Source organism: Ranitomeya imitator, chromosome 1, assembly GCF_032444005.1.
Source record: "Ranitomeya imitator isolate aRanImi1 chromosome 1, aRanImi1.pri, whole genome shotgun sequence".
In the NCBI taxonomy this organism is placed as follows: Eukaryota; Metazoa; Chordata; class Amphibia; order Anura; family Dendrobatidae; genus Ranitomeya; species Ranitomeya imitator.
In genome coordinates, this window is record NC_091282.1 from 981,734,353 (window position 1) to 981,748,895 (window position 14,543).

General features: G+C 44.6%; 1 protein-coding gene across 2 annotated transcripts in view; it reads left to right on the plus strand.

Annotated features, from left to right (window-relative positions):
- Nucleotides 1–14,543, plus strand: part of EXOSC9 (exosome component 9) — a 56,406-nt gene that overhangs the window by 13,544 nt on the left and 28,319 nt on the right. For both annotated transcript variants that reach the window (XM_069743884.1, XM_069743885.1), the window contains exons 2-4: nt 4,914–5,008; nt 5,428–5,547; nt 8,030–8,132. In XM_069743884.1, coding sequence (XP_069599985.1) covers nt 4,914–5,008; nt 5,428–5,547; nt 8,030–8,132 — 318 coding nt within the window. The remainder of the gene's footprint in view (nt 1–4,913; nt 5,009–5,427; nt 5,548–8,029; nt 8,133–14,543) is intronic.

Consider the following 14,543-nt stretch of genomic DNA (forward strand, 5'->3'; position numbering starts at 1 on the left):
CCAGAGGAGTGGATGCATTGGCCCAGGAATGGAATTTTCGACTGGCATATGCGTTTCCACCAATTCCGTTATTGGCAAAGGTCTTGCAGAAGATTCGGGAAGAACGTACACCAACTATATTGGTAGCTCCTTTGTGGCCAAAGAGGAGTTGGTACAACCTGATTGTGGAATTACAAGTGGATGGGCCATTCCAGTTTCCGATGGAAGAAAATCTTCTCTCTCAAGGACCAATACATCTCCTAGACGTCCACAAATGGAATCTGGCGGCATGGCTACTGAAGCCCAGGTGTTGAGAGCCAAAGGACTATCAGAAGCAGTGGTTTCCACACTTCAAAAATCAAGGAAACCGGTGACCATTGCTATATATAATAAAATCTGGAAGAAATTTTCATCCTTTTGTCTTCCCGAAGTACCAGATCCTCTTAATCCAAATCTGTCGCAAATTCTAGATTTTTTACAAAAAGGCCTAGAAATAGGCCTCAGGCCGAGTACCCTAAAAGTACAAGTTTCCGCACTCAGTTCAATATTTGACCAGGATCTGGCAAATCATCGCTGGATTAAGAGGTTCATGACATCAGCCTCTAGGATGAATCCTAAAAAACAAATAACCGTACCTTTATGGGACCTGAACCTGGTATTACAAGGACTTACAGGTGCACCCTTTGAACCATTATCCTCCTGCTCGCAGAAAAATCTGATTTATAAAACAATTTTTCTAGTGGCCATTACTTCAGCAAGGAGGGTAGGAGAATTACAGGCTCTCTCAATGAGAGAACCATATTTGTCTATCCGTGATGACTCTATAATACTGCGCCTTGACCCCTCTTTTCTTCCAAAGGTCGTATCAGATTTCCACCGCTCTCAGGAAATCATTTTACCTTCTTTTTGCCAGAATCCAACAAATCCAAAAGAAGAGAAATTTCATACTCTGGATGTCAGACGCATTGTATTATTTTACCTAGAGCAGACCAGCTCGTACAGAATTGATCAGAATCTGTTTGTCCATCCATCAGGACAAAATAAAGGAAAGAAAGTAGCAAAAAGCACTATTGCCAACTGGATAAAGAAAGCAATAGCAGAAGCATATCTCGCTCAAGATAAAACTCCTCCAGTAGGAATCAAGGCTCATTCGACTAGATCAACCTCAGTCTCTTGGGCAGAAAGAGCAGGTGCATCAACAGAGCAAATCTGCAGGGCAGCCACGTGGTCTTCGTTGCATACTTTCACCAGACATTACAGACTAGACGTAATGTCCAACAAGGATTTAGTCTTCGGCCGGAAAGTTCTCCAGGCTGTTGTCCCTCCCTAGCGCCAATATTAGTTGGTATTCCTCCATATGCCGTCGTGGAAGGTTACTAGAGAAAATAGAATTATTCTTACCGTTAATTCGGTTTCTAGGAACCTTCCACGACGGCGCTAGTTCCCTCCCTATATACTCCTGGATTAAAATCTGGGATTTAAGGTAAACCGGTGCTATGGTTTTCAGTTATAAGTCACTGGTGAGAGGGAGGTGGGAGGGCCTTTTAACCTCTCCATTTCCTGTTCCCCATTAGGGCAAAGAGGCAACCTCCATATGCCGTCGTGGAAGGTTCCTAGAAACCGAATTAACGGTAAGAATAATTCTATTTTTTAGTATGGGAAGGGTCCAATATCCATGGCCCCTTCCTAGCCTATTAATATCAGCCTGCAGCTGTCTGCCTAGCATTTTCTGATTTAGATTTTATAGGGTGACCCTATGTAGGTTCATTCTGTTAATGCTCCTACACAGGCTGGTTACAGTGTGTGTGTGTGTGTACTTACCGGCTTTGTAATGAGGGTGTTGGGCTGACACTATTTCATTACTAAACCTAGAGCTTCCTGTCCATCACAGCTGCTGACACCAGGCCCTAATCCCATTACCCTGATGCCCCTGCATCAGAATGAAACACAGCAGGAAAAAGGCAGCAATGTTTAGCTGCCCATGCCTCCAAACAAATGCACTATTAGGATTCAGCGGACCCATGTAGTTAAGATGAGGTAGGCTGTGAGTGGTTGTCTAATCGGTATTTTTGCACCTGTGTTGTTGCCATCTTAACTACATGGGTCCGCTGAGTCCTGATAGTACATTTGTTTGGAGGCCTGGGCAGGTAAACAACGCTGCCTTTTTTCTGCTTTTTTTTTTTTTTTTTTTGGACGATGTTCAGTCCTCTTTTTGTGGTTTTGCTATTTACTACTGCATCAGTACTACATTACTAAGAGAACTAAGTAATGTAATAGATAAACCATTATTTCTTATTTTTAGGGACTCTATAGCGACAGGGTCTGTTCCGCAGGAATGGCGCATAGCAAATGTGGTGCCAATATTCAAAAAGGGCTCTAAAAGTGAACCTGGAAATTATAGGCCAGTAAGTCTAACCTCTATTGTTGGTAAAATATTTGAAGGGTTTCTGAGGGATGTTATTCTGGATTATCTCAATGAGAATAACTGTTTAACTCCATATCAGCATGGGTTTATGAGAAATCGCTCCTGTCAAACCAATCTAATCAGTTTTTATGAAGAGGTAAGCTATAGGCTGGACCACGGTGAGTCATTGGACGTGGTATATCTCGATTTTTCCAAAGCGTTTGATACCGTGCCGCACAAGAGGTTGGTACACAAAATGAGAATGCTTGGTCTGGGGGAAAATGTGTGTAAATGGGTTAGTAACTGGCTTAGTGATAGAAAGCAGAGGGTGGTTATAAATGGTATAGTCTCTAACTGCGTCGCTGTGACCAGTGGGGTACCGCAGGGGTCAGTATTGGGACCTGTTCTCTTCAACATATTCATTAATGATCTGGTAGAAGGTTTACACAGTAAAATATCGATATTTGCAGATGATACAAAACTATGTAAAGCAGTTAATACAAGAGAAGATAGTATTCTGCTACAGATGGATCTGGATAAGTTGGAAACTTGGGCTGAAAGGTGGCAGATGAGGTTTAACAATGATAAATGTAAGGTTATACACATGGGAAGAAGGAATCAATATCACCATTACACACTGAATGGGAAACCACTGGGTAAATCTGACAGGGAGAAGGACTTGGGGATCCTAGTTAATGATAAACTTACCTGGAGCAGCCAGTGCCAGGCAGCAGCTGCCAAGGCAAACAGGATCATGGGGTGCATTAAAAGAGGTCTGGATACACATGATGAGAGCATTATACTGCCTCTGTACAAATCCCTAGTTAGACCGCACATGGAGTACTGTGTCCAGTTTTGGGCACCGGTGCTCAGGAAGGATATAATGGAACTAGAGAGAGTACAAAGGAGGGCAACAAAATTAATAAAGGGGATGGGAGAACTACAATACCCAGATAGATTAGCGAAATTAGGATTATTTAGTCTAGAAAAAAGACGACTGAGGGGCGATCTAATAACCATGTATAAGTATATAAGGGGACAATACAAATATCTCGCTGAGGATCTGTTTATACCAAGGAAGGTGACGGGCACAAGGGGGCATTCTTTGCGTCTGGAGGAGAGAATGTTTTTCCACCAACATAGAAGAGGATTCTTTACTGTTAGGGCAGTGAGAATCTGGAATTGCTTGCCTGAGGAGGTGGTGATGGCGAACTCAGTCGAGGGGTTCAAGAGAGGCCTGGATGTCTTCCTGGAGCAGAACAATATTGTATCATACAATTATTAGGTTCTGTAGAAGGACGTAGATCTGGGGATTTATTATGATGGAATATAGGCTGAACTGGATGGACAAATGTCTTTTTTCGGCCTTACTAACTATGTTACTATGTAGAATGAAAAAGGTGGTACTGAACCAAGAAATTATATCGCACAACTTTTTTTTTTTTTTTAAAATATCCTTACTTCGCTCAAAAAAACCTTAATTGTTTTACAAAGACACCTATGAAAGAAACCGTGGCAAAACACACCAGAAAACGCTGCAAACCGTGTGCTTTTGCTGCCAAGAGATGCAGAAACCTTGCAGAAATTTTTGCCAGCAAATACTCAACATTCGCACATACCCTAATATTACATTGGCTTGCGAATGTATTTACCCCCCTGCAGAGTTCTCAAGCAGATATTGGAGTATCTGTCCATACAACCACAATAAGCCGCACACTCCATAGAGGTGGCCTTAATAAAAGAGAGATCAGAAAAAAGCAATTACTTACACACACAAATTGTAAGGCTTACTTTCAGTTTGGAAAAAAAAATGTGGGAGACTCCACAAACGTATAGAGGAAGGTGCTGGTGTCAGATGAGACCAAAATTGAACTTTAAGGCCACCAAGCTAAATGCCATCACCCCAAGAACGCCATCCCCATAGTGAAACATGATGGTGGCAGCATCATGCTGTGTGAATGTTTTTTTGGCTGCAGGGATGGGGAAAATGGTGCGAGTTGAAGGGAAGATGGATTCTGTGAAATACATGGATATTCCTAAGCAAAACCTGTTTCAGTCTGTTAGTGATTTGAGATCGGGACGAAGGTACACCTTCCAACAAGAGAATGACCCAAAAGCATACTGCTAAAGCAACACTGAAATGGTTTAAGGGGAAATGTTTGGAGTGGCCAAGTTAAAACCCGTACCTTAATCCAAGTGGGAATCTGTGTTCAGAATTGAATTGCTGTTCTCCAGAAGAAATCATCTAACTCGAAGGAGCAGTTTTGTCTTGAGAAATTGGCAAAAATCCCAGTGGCAAGATGTGGAAATCTGAGACTTGTGAGGTACCAAACATGAAAAATGCCAGTGGTTCACATTTGTAAACCAGCGTAGCTCGTGCAGATTTTGCTCCCGTTTCTGCCTCTTTGTAAGCAATTTCTTATGAAAATGTTGAAATAAACCAAATTAAAAATAGTAAAGTAACTTTATGGATCATAATTTTTCTTATATCGCCAACACTGATTTTTCTTTTTTTTTTTTATTTCCACAGCGTATTGATGGCCGACAAACCTATGATTACAGAAATATTAAGATCACCTTTGGAACAGAGTATGGCTGCTGTATTGTTGAGCTTGGGAAAACCAGGTAAACTCACTTAAAACCTTATTTATATATAATTTGGATTAAAATAAAAAATCTTGTCTGTATCAGTGTAGTATTCTTAGTCTAACTATTGGGGCTATTCAATGACATCTCTCAGAAGTGAGCGGTTCCAATGATTTGACAACCCCACACACCTACCGAGACATGCTCGTGATAGACAGGTAGTGTGCACATATCCAATTGTGATGCACTTGCCATTTGTTCCCACGTCTCATGGGGGGTCGATATGTCATTGGCACCACTTGATCCAGAATTGAGCATCTCTGGATGGCCTTGGATAGTTTCTTACATGAATTATCAGCGTCTGTGGGATTTATTGATATTGACATGGACAGCATGTGTCCGAACTGGGCATAGTATACATCGTATTCTGGATTATAGTATATATCCTTTTCTTTCAGAGTTCTTGGACAAGTCTCTTGTGAACTTGTTGCCCCTAAGATGAACAGACCTACTGAAGGGATTCTTTTTTTCAATCTTGAGCTTTCGTCAATGGCGTCACCTGCATTTGAGTCAGGAAGGTAAAATATTGTAAAATGTTATAGTGGTGCATTCAATATTGCAGTGTATGATATTTCCCCAGTTGTCTGGTCTTTAAAAGTCGCTTGCCTGGGCCTAGCATTTTAGTGGCATTTCATGTAGCTCTTGCTGATGGTCGCCTCTGTCGGCGCACAACAGGCAGATTGCTTGAAAAATGACAGTACATGATGTAATATTCAGCAAACATGCAGTCACACACCGCTGTCCTGCTCACTTTGTTTCTGTTAGTACTTTGTAAGTGCTGGGTACAGTTTCCAGAAAAGTGCTATAACCTGTCACCTGTAGTGGTCTGCGTGCGGTTAATGATCGCTCTATCGGCACCGGAGTCCTGGAGTGCCCCTCTGATGTAGGCATAAGGCATCCTGTTGGGCTTTTTGCACAAGTTATCTGAAGAAGGAAAAAGCTTTGGAATGGAAGTTTGGGGAGCAGGGGTATGAAGTAGTTGTCCTAATATTTGGATAGTCATTCCCTCCCCAGCATATACATGATCAGTTCAGTAAGGCCTATGTGTGGTCGATGAGGAGAGGGAAGCAGATGCTGCTAGACACCGCTGATGACGGCTTATCTGCAGTCAGCTTCTCAGCCTCTCAGATCTCACTCCCGAGGACTGCAGTGAAGCGACGCAGGTGCGCATGTGCGAGATCTGAAAGGCAGAGAAGGAGGTAATAGGATGCAAGGGCGGGCCAGACGAGTGAAAGAGACGTGTTCTTCTGGCACAGCGCCGCGCTCTCTTTTTTCCATACCCCGGGCATCCCGGACGCCTGCAGTTTGCTTCACTTACACCTTCCCGGTGAGGCTCCCCCCTCGCCTAGTTATCTGGACCACCCCCCCACCATATGCGGTGATCGCAGATTGCTCCGCGCCCGCCCTATAAGACGACACCCATATCCGCGTAGCATTAACGAGGTGTGGCTATGGCCGCCCTTTAAATTGCAAAAATTGACTCCACTTTAGTACATTCTTGGCTGTGGCGCACAACAGTTAAGATAAGGGCCTAATTTATTGAGTAGTTTGTGCTTCTATTTGAATTCGATGCATTGTACTCCAGTGAGCCCGTTTGTTAGGACTGGCATGCGTAACTACAGTTTTAATGAATCGGCCATTACATTTTAAAAATGACAATTCCCAGGTTGAAGGCTGCACATTGGGACAATGACTGGGAGCAGTTAATTCCAGAAATGATTAGTAATACAAATGGTCAATGCAGTGTATGGAATATGTTCATAAGATACAAGTTGACTACGTGTTTGGGCATCCAAGTGGCTGATGAGGTTTAATTGTGAAGAACTCATGTTCTCGGGGAAGTAAAACTGAGAGAGTCGCTGGGTGTACTTATTGATCACGGACTAAATAACAGCACGTAAAGGTAATCAGTGTTTTCTAAGGTCTGCAGCATATTTACATGTTCTAAGAGTTATGAATTTGCGGGACAGGGACATGCTACCACTTTCCAAAGCAATATTGTGATCTCATCTGAAATATGCACTTCAGTTCTGATCACCAGTTCATAGAAAGGATGTCATGGAGGTGGAAAAGGTACAAAGAACAGCCACAGAACTGATAAGGGGCATGCAGGATCTTTGTTATGAGTAAAGTTTACAAGAATTACATTTATTTAGCCTTGAGAAGAGATGTTAAGGGAGGACAAGATTATCTTGTACAAGTACATAAATGGCCCACACAAATAGTTTGGTCAAAAGCTGTTTTGCCTTCGTATAACAAGGACACACTCAATTCTTCTGGAGAAAGAACAGTTTAATATCCGGGTAGACAGGCCTTGTTTACCATAATGACTAGTAATAGTCTACCTTAGGAGTTGGTCACAGCAGGAACCATTGATGGTTTCAAAAAGGCCTTCGATGTTTTTTTAAAAGAAAATAATAAATGTGTAAAGTTGTTTTCTGAACGTTTGGTCCAATAGATAAACAATTGGGATCAGGAGGGAAAGATTATCTGATTATCTCTGCTAGGGCCGACTGGCTCACACACAGTGGTACATAAAGGTTGATTCATCAAAGCTTTTACAACAGAATTCTGGCATAAAAACCTTTGGAAAGTCGAATCATTTTTGCACAACTAGAGGCTCGCTAAAATTATACGACTTTTGGCCTTTTTGACGCCATTGTTGGCCAGCTTTGACAAAGTAGGCAGAGCTGGGACGAGGCATTGCGACCGCCACTCTACAATTTCATGACGAACAGCAGTGGCGCTTGCTATGCCACAAATTCTACTCCAGTGGGGATTTGTGGCAAGGCACACAGTTGTATGGCACTCGTCCTATGCTCCTAATACAGAGAGGAGCATAAACAACGCCGGTCTTGATTTAATTGGGCCCATAACCCCAACACCTTCCCCTTATAGTCTCCTATCCCTCAGTTGAACATGATGGATGCGTAATTTTTTCACCTGTATTAATCATGTAACCTTCATATATGTATTTGATCTGACTGTACTGAATTGTAGGTCTTCTGAGCTGCTGGTTAAACTGAACAGACTCCTGGAGAGGTGCTTGAGGAATTCCAAATGTATTGACACTGAATCTCTGTGTGTTCAAGCTGGAGAGAAGGTGAGAGGCTTTATAAAGGAGCGTCTTGATAATCTTGGTATTTATCTGGATTTTTTAGGGGGTTAATGGAAATCTGTTTTCTATGTGCTAGTTTCCTGGCAATCTCTGCAGCCAATGTAAAGGTAGGGCTTCCCAAACTTTTTTTTTTTCTTCTGTGGCCTCACTAGACAGACCAAGGTGATGCCTGGGCCTCACCATAAGGGCTTGTTTGTATGAACTTACAGTTTTTTTTGTGGGCTGTCCGTGTGTAAAAATTGATAGCATATCAACAGCACACAGTCCAATGTAAGTCAATGTGGTAGTTGAACTTTGTTACATGCTGACTAATGGCCTGCCTCTAATGGAATCGCAGCATGCGCTTCTTTGATTTGTATTTCAGATCCTAGTCGTCCATTATAAATGAAGGGGTACACAAAATAAGGATCACATATGGTGTACTAACAATAGCGTGTTCATTTTTCAAGGATCAGTTGCAATTCTTAACATGGGAAACTGTTTGGCCTATTATTAGGTTTTAAATTGTTATATAAAACCCGACATACTGATGGCACACAGATGACAATACAGATAAAAAAAGTCTGTTTTACCCTTCGCCACGACAGCACCCCACATGAGAGAGAGGGATCCGCCCATAGGAACAGGAAACCTACAGAATAAAAGGAGGCGGTCCCCTCTCCTCCTCAGTTTAGGTTTCCTGTTCCTACAGGGACCCGGCTTACCTACAGATGAAGAGGATCCCTGGGCCATGCACCCGCCTGCGCCGGTTTCTGTGGGAACGGCAGGGGCTGCGGTACCAGAAGCAGCGGTGGGGGAGCCCCTGCTTGCAGCCTCCCCCCTCGTCTGGCCAAACATCCACGGTCCGGGTCCGGTCACCGTAGGTCCGGCCGGCACTGTGAGGACGCGCGCGCTGCAGCGGCCGGCTTAATAGCCTCTGGCGGCCGCATGGTGAGTGAGAGCGGCGCGTCTAACCCGGAAGTCGCGGGAGCACTTCCGGGTTGGTCCGGGGAGGCAGGAGAATGGGCGGCAAGTTTAAAAATGCAGCGCTAGCGTCGGGCCGGTGTGTGTGAAATGGCTTCACCGGCCGACGAAGCGCACCTGCCCGCAGTGCAACAGCGCTCTCCCAGCAGGGAGAGAAGCACGAGGAGCAGCACAAAGAGTGGTGGCCGACCTCCAGAGAAGAGTTCTACCACCAAACGAATTCCGCCTCCAGAACCGGTACCTGTCAGCTTCACTGGGTGAGTTTTTGAAAGAGTCTCTTCCTATATGCTGATATATGTTCCTCCTGTATCCTTCCTCTAGACTAAGAAAAGGACACACAAATCTAAGCATAAAGAGTGTGCTTTATGTACGCAGCCCCTCCCGGATGATTATGCCAAAAAACTGTGTGCAGAGTGTATCATGCAAACTCTACGGCAGGAAAATATCATGACTCCCTCAGATGTCAGAGCTATTATCCGAGAAGAGATGCAGGGTTTGGCGCAGACAAGTAGCGCCAGTACCCGTCAGCCTAGCAGGTCCCGGTCTCCGGTTAGTTCGGAGTCAGAGGGTGTATGTATTTCTTCAGACGAAGAGGGATCTCAGCCGAGCTCATCCGAGACTGAAGGGGGACTTTGTCTTCCCAACAGTAATGTGGACAATTTAATAAAATCTGTCAGGAGCACGATGGGGTGCCCAGATGGGAAAGAAAAGAAATCAGCACAGGACATAATGTTTGCGGGGTTAGGACAGAAGAAACGTAGGTCCTTCCCCGTCATACAAACCATCAAAGATATTGTCAAAAAGGAGTGGGACAAGCAGAATAGAGGGTTTTTACCATCATCCTCTAAAAGGCGCTATCCCTTCAGCGATGAAGACCTAAACACCTGGTCAAAGGTGCCAAAAGTTGATGCTGCGGTAGCCTCCACAACCAAACAGTCGGTCCTACCAGTGGAGGATTCAGGGGTCCTGACAGACCCGCTGGACCGTAAAGCAGAAGCTTTACTAAAGAGGTCATGGGAAGTCAATACGGGGGCGTTCAGGCCCGCCATATCTAGTACCTGTACTGCAAGATCTCTACTAGTATGGACGGAGCAATTGGAGGAACAGATTAGAGGCAAAACTTCGAGGGAATCTATCCTGCTGAAATTGCCTCAAATTAAAGAAGCAGTAGCATTCCTAGCTGATGCCTCAGTGGACTCGCTACGTCTTGCAGCCAGGTCAGCCGGCCTAGTCAACACAGCCCGGCGTGCACTCTGGCTAAAGAATTGGAAGGGGGACGCACAAGCTAAAGCAAAACTTTGTGCGATTCCCTGTCAGGGTGAGTTCCTTTTTGGGAAGACGCTGGATGAACTCCTGAATAAAGCAGGTGAAAGGAAGAAAGGCTTCCCTAACCAGTATCTTCCATCCTACAGGAGAGCCTTCAGGAGACGCCCCTTTACTAGGAACAAGCCGCTTGAACAAAGAGAGCGATGGGAGTCGAAGGACCCAAAGCAAAAAGGTGCCTTTTTTAGCGGGTCCCATAATCCGAGACGTAAATACCGCTAACCAGGAAGTAGGCGGCAGATTAAAATTTTTTCTTCCCCAATGGGAACAGATAACATCCAGCCAGTGGATTCTGGACATTGTGCAATACGGCCTTAAATTAGAATTTGATCGAATCCCTTGGGATTCCTTCATAATAACATCTCCAAAAGGTCAGGACCAACAGAGGGCTCTAGAAATAGAGATCCTATCTCTTCTATCTAAGAAAGTCCTGATTGAAGTTCCCCAGGATCAAAAAGGGAAAGGGTTCTACTCCCCTTTATTCCTGATTAATAAACCAGATGGTTCATTTAGAACCATCATAAATCTTAAAAAATTAAATTCTTTCCTGCGTAATCATACCTTCAAAATGGAATCCATTAGTTCTACCATAAAACTCTTATTCCCTAGGTGTGTCATGGCCGGAATAGACTTAAAGGACGCCTATTACCATCTTCCCATACATGCCGAACATCAGCAGTACCTAAGGGTAGCAGTCACCCTGGAGGGAAAGGTTCGTCACTTTCAATATGTTGCAATGCCATTTGGGCTTTCTATGGCTCCCCGCGTCTTCACTAAGGTGATACTAGAAGTGATGGCTCATCTACGCCAACGAGATACCTTGATAATACCCTACCTAGATGACTTTCTAGTGGTAGGAAGCTCTGCACTTCAATGTAAAACTCGTTTATCTAATACGATCTCGTCCCTACAGGAGTTAGGTTGGATCGTCAACTTCGAAAAATCTCGGCTGAATCCAGAAACCGTTCAGACATTTCTAGGAATCCAGCTAGACTCCGTAAGTCAGAAATGCTTTCTTCCTCAGTCAAAGAGGTTGACTATACAATCAAAGGTATCAGACGCAATACGCAAACCCTACATGACACTAAGGAAGGCCATGTCCTTACTGGGGTCATTATCATCATGTATCCCTGCTGTACCTTGGGCACAATTCCATACCCGTCAATTGCAGTACGAAGTATTGTCGGCTCAGGGGAAAGACGGTTATCTAGAAAGTAGAATAACTCTTTCCAGTAATGTCTTAGAATCGCTATCCTGGTGGCTAGACATGGACCACCTATCACGAGGTGTGCCATGGATAATAGACCCGTCTAAAATAATTACCACCGACGCCAGCCCTATTGGGTGGGGAGCACATATGGAAAACAATCTGGCCCAAAATACTTGGGATCAGACAGAATTAATATGTTCCTCCAACTGGAAGGAGTTAAAAGCAATAGAATGTGCCTTATATCATTTTCTTCCGCAGATTCATGGAACAAATGTAAGAATTTACTCAGACAATTCCACCGCAGTGGCATACTTGAACCGTCAGGGTGGTACAAAGTCAGGAAGTCTGATGACCATAGCTGCAAACATCTTTCAGCTGGCAGAGGCTCATCTAACATCCTTAACAGCCCTGCACATCAAAGGTGTAGAGAACATCAGGGCAGACTACCTCAGCAGAAACGAGTTGCGTCAAGGAGAATGGACCTTAAACAAATCCATATTCAGAAGGATAACAGAAGCATGGGGGATACCACAAATCGACCTATTTGCCACAAGAGACAACCGGCAAGTACAAAGGTTCGCTTCCCTGAACACCAGGGATCACCCAGATATGTTGGACTCTCTCCACCATCCTTGGCGGTTCAGACTGGCATATGCCTTTCCTCCAATGTCTCTGATTCCTCTAGTGATCAGAAAGATCAGGAGGGAACAGGCAAGAGTAATCCTCATTGCACCATTCTGGCCGAAAAGACCATGGTTCTCTTGTCTCCAGACCATGTGCCTATGCGATCCTTGGATCCTCCCATCAGACAAGGAGCTGCTGTACCAAGGCCCCTTTTTCCACCCGCAAGTGAAAGGTCTTCACTTGACGGCGTGGAATTTGAGAGGCAACTATTAAGTTCCAGAGGGTTCTCAACAGAACTAGTAAACACCCTCTTATTGAGCAGGAAAAGATCTACCACCCTAATATATAGTAGGGTATGGAATAAATTTTTAGACTTCTACACGGTACCGTTCACTAAGCAAGTTCCACTCACACCTATCCTAGAGTTCTTGCAAAAAGGCCGAGAGTTAGGACTATCTGTAAATACCTTAAGAGTTCAGGTCTCGGCATTAGGAGCCCTATATGGATGCAATATAGCAGCTAATAGGTGGATCTCCAGATTCATAAAATCTTGTGAACGTAGTAAACCGGTCCATATTCCCCGTCTACCTCCGTGGGATTTAAATCTAGTATTAGAGGCCTTAACAAGCTCTCCATTTGAACCATTAGATTCAATACCTTTAAAAATCCTAACATATAAAGTAGCCTTACTAGTAGCCCTAACCTCAGCTAGACGGGTTAGTGACATCCAGGCCCTATCAGTAGACCCACCTTTCTTACTGATATTTCATGATCGGATAGTCCTGAAACCAGACCCCTCATACCTCCCTAAGGTAGCGTCCACCTACCACAGGTCACAAGAAATATTTCTCCCTTCCTTTTTTGATTCACCTGTAACTCCAGAACATCATAAGTTCCACACCTTAGATGTCAGAAGAGCCATCCTGACTTATATAGAAAGGTGTCAGACATGGAGGGAGAGTAGGGCTCTGTTTATCTCCTTTCAGGGCCACAAGAAAGGACATGGGGTCACGAGAGCTACCATATCTCGGTGGATCAGAGAGGCTATCTGCTTGGCCTATACGTCAAAAGGCGAGATTCCTCCAGTGGGTATAAAAGCGCACTCAACACGAGCCATGGCTTCCTCCTGGGCGGAACAAGCAGATGTACCGATCCATTTAATATGTAAGGCTGCAACTTGGTCTACACCTTCTACCTTCTACAACCATTATAGACTTGATCTGTCCACGTCTTCTGATCTGACCTTTGGTAGAGCTGTTCTTAATACAGTAATCCCACCCAAATAATGACTCTCTGAAAATCTCTCATGTGGGGTGCTGTCGTGGCGAAGGATAAAAAGCCGGATTACGTACCGGTAATGCTCTTTTAATGAGTCCACGACAGCACCCATGTATTACCCTCCCTAAATTATGCACAGCTCTTTCCTTTAAGGTCACAAATAATGGTTGTATAGAGTTAAGAAATTAATGTGACTGAATAAGAATGAATACTAACACTTTTGCGGTTCCCCTTTTTATACTCTGTAACTAAACTGAGGAGGAGAGGGGACCGCCTCCTTTTATTCTGTAGGTTTCCTGTTCCTATGGGCGGATCCCTCTCTCTCATGTGGGGTGCTGTCGTGGACTCATTAAAAGAGCATTACCGGTACGTAATCCGGCTTTTTTCCTGGATGAAATACTGACAATTTTGCATACACTTGTCTGGACTTGGATTTATTGATGGAAGTCTATGATAAAGTTAAAAATATATGAGCTGGGGTGTGGCCTAGCGCGCGATGTAAGAGGACGTGTTCCGGACCTCTCCCGCTGCACATATCGCAGTAATATCTTTTGGAAGCGTCGCCGAACGCTCGTAAAGTGCCCAGGGGTGCCCGGCAGTCCCGGTGAGCTGTGGGGAAACCAGCGGGGAGCGGTGGAGGAGCGTCCAGATCCAGGAATGACGAGAAGGAAGCAGGAGTCGGCAATGGCGGGAGGCTCGTGGATCCAAGATGACGCCGAGTCTGCAGAGGAGGCGGCTAAGGCAAGCGCCACATACCGCAAGAAGTTAGAGGTGATTTCCAAGTTGGAGAGATTTGCAAGATCAGAGGAGGCTGACAAACTGCGCTCAGAGGCTGAAGGTGAGGGAGCTGGAGGAATAAGTGACTCTGGGGATTTGCTGGTTGGAGGTGAAGGTGCACAGAGCAGTATGGTGGAGCGGGGGTCCCCGGTGAGAGCCCATACAGGGATGGAGAAGGAAACCGCATCAATTTCTGATTTTTCCCCACAAGCCGACATGTC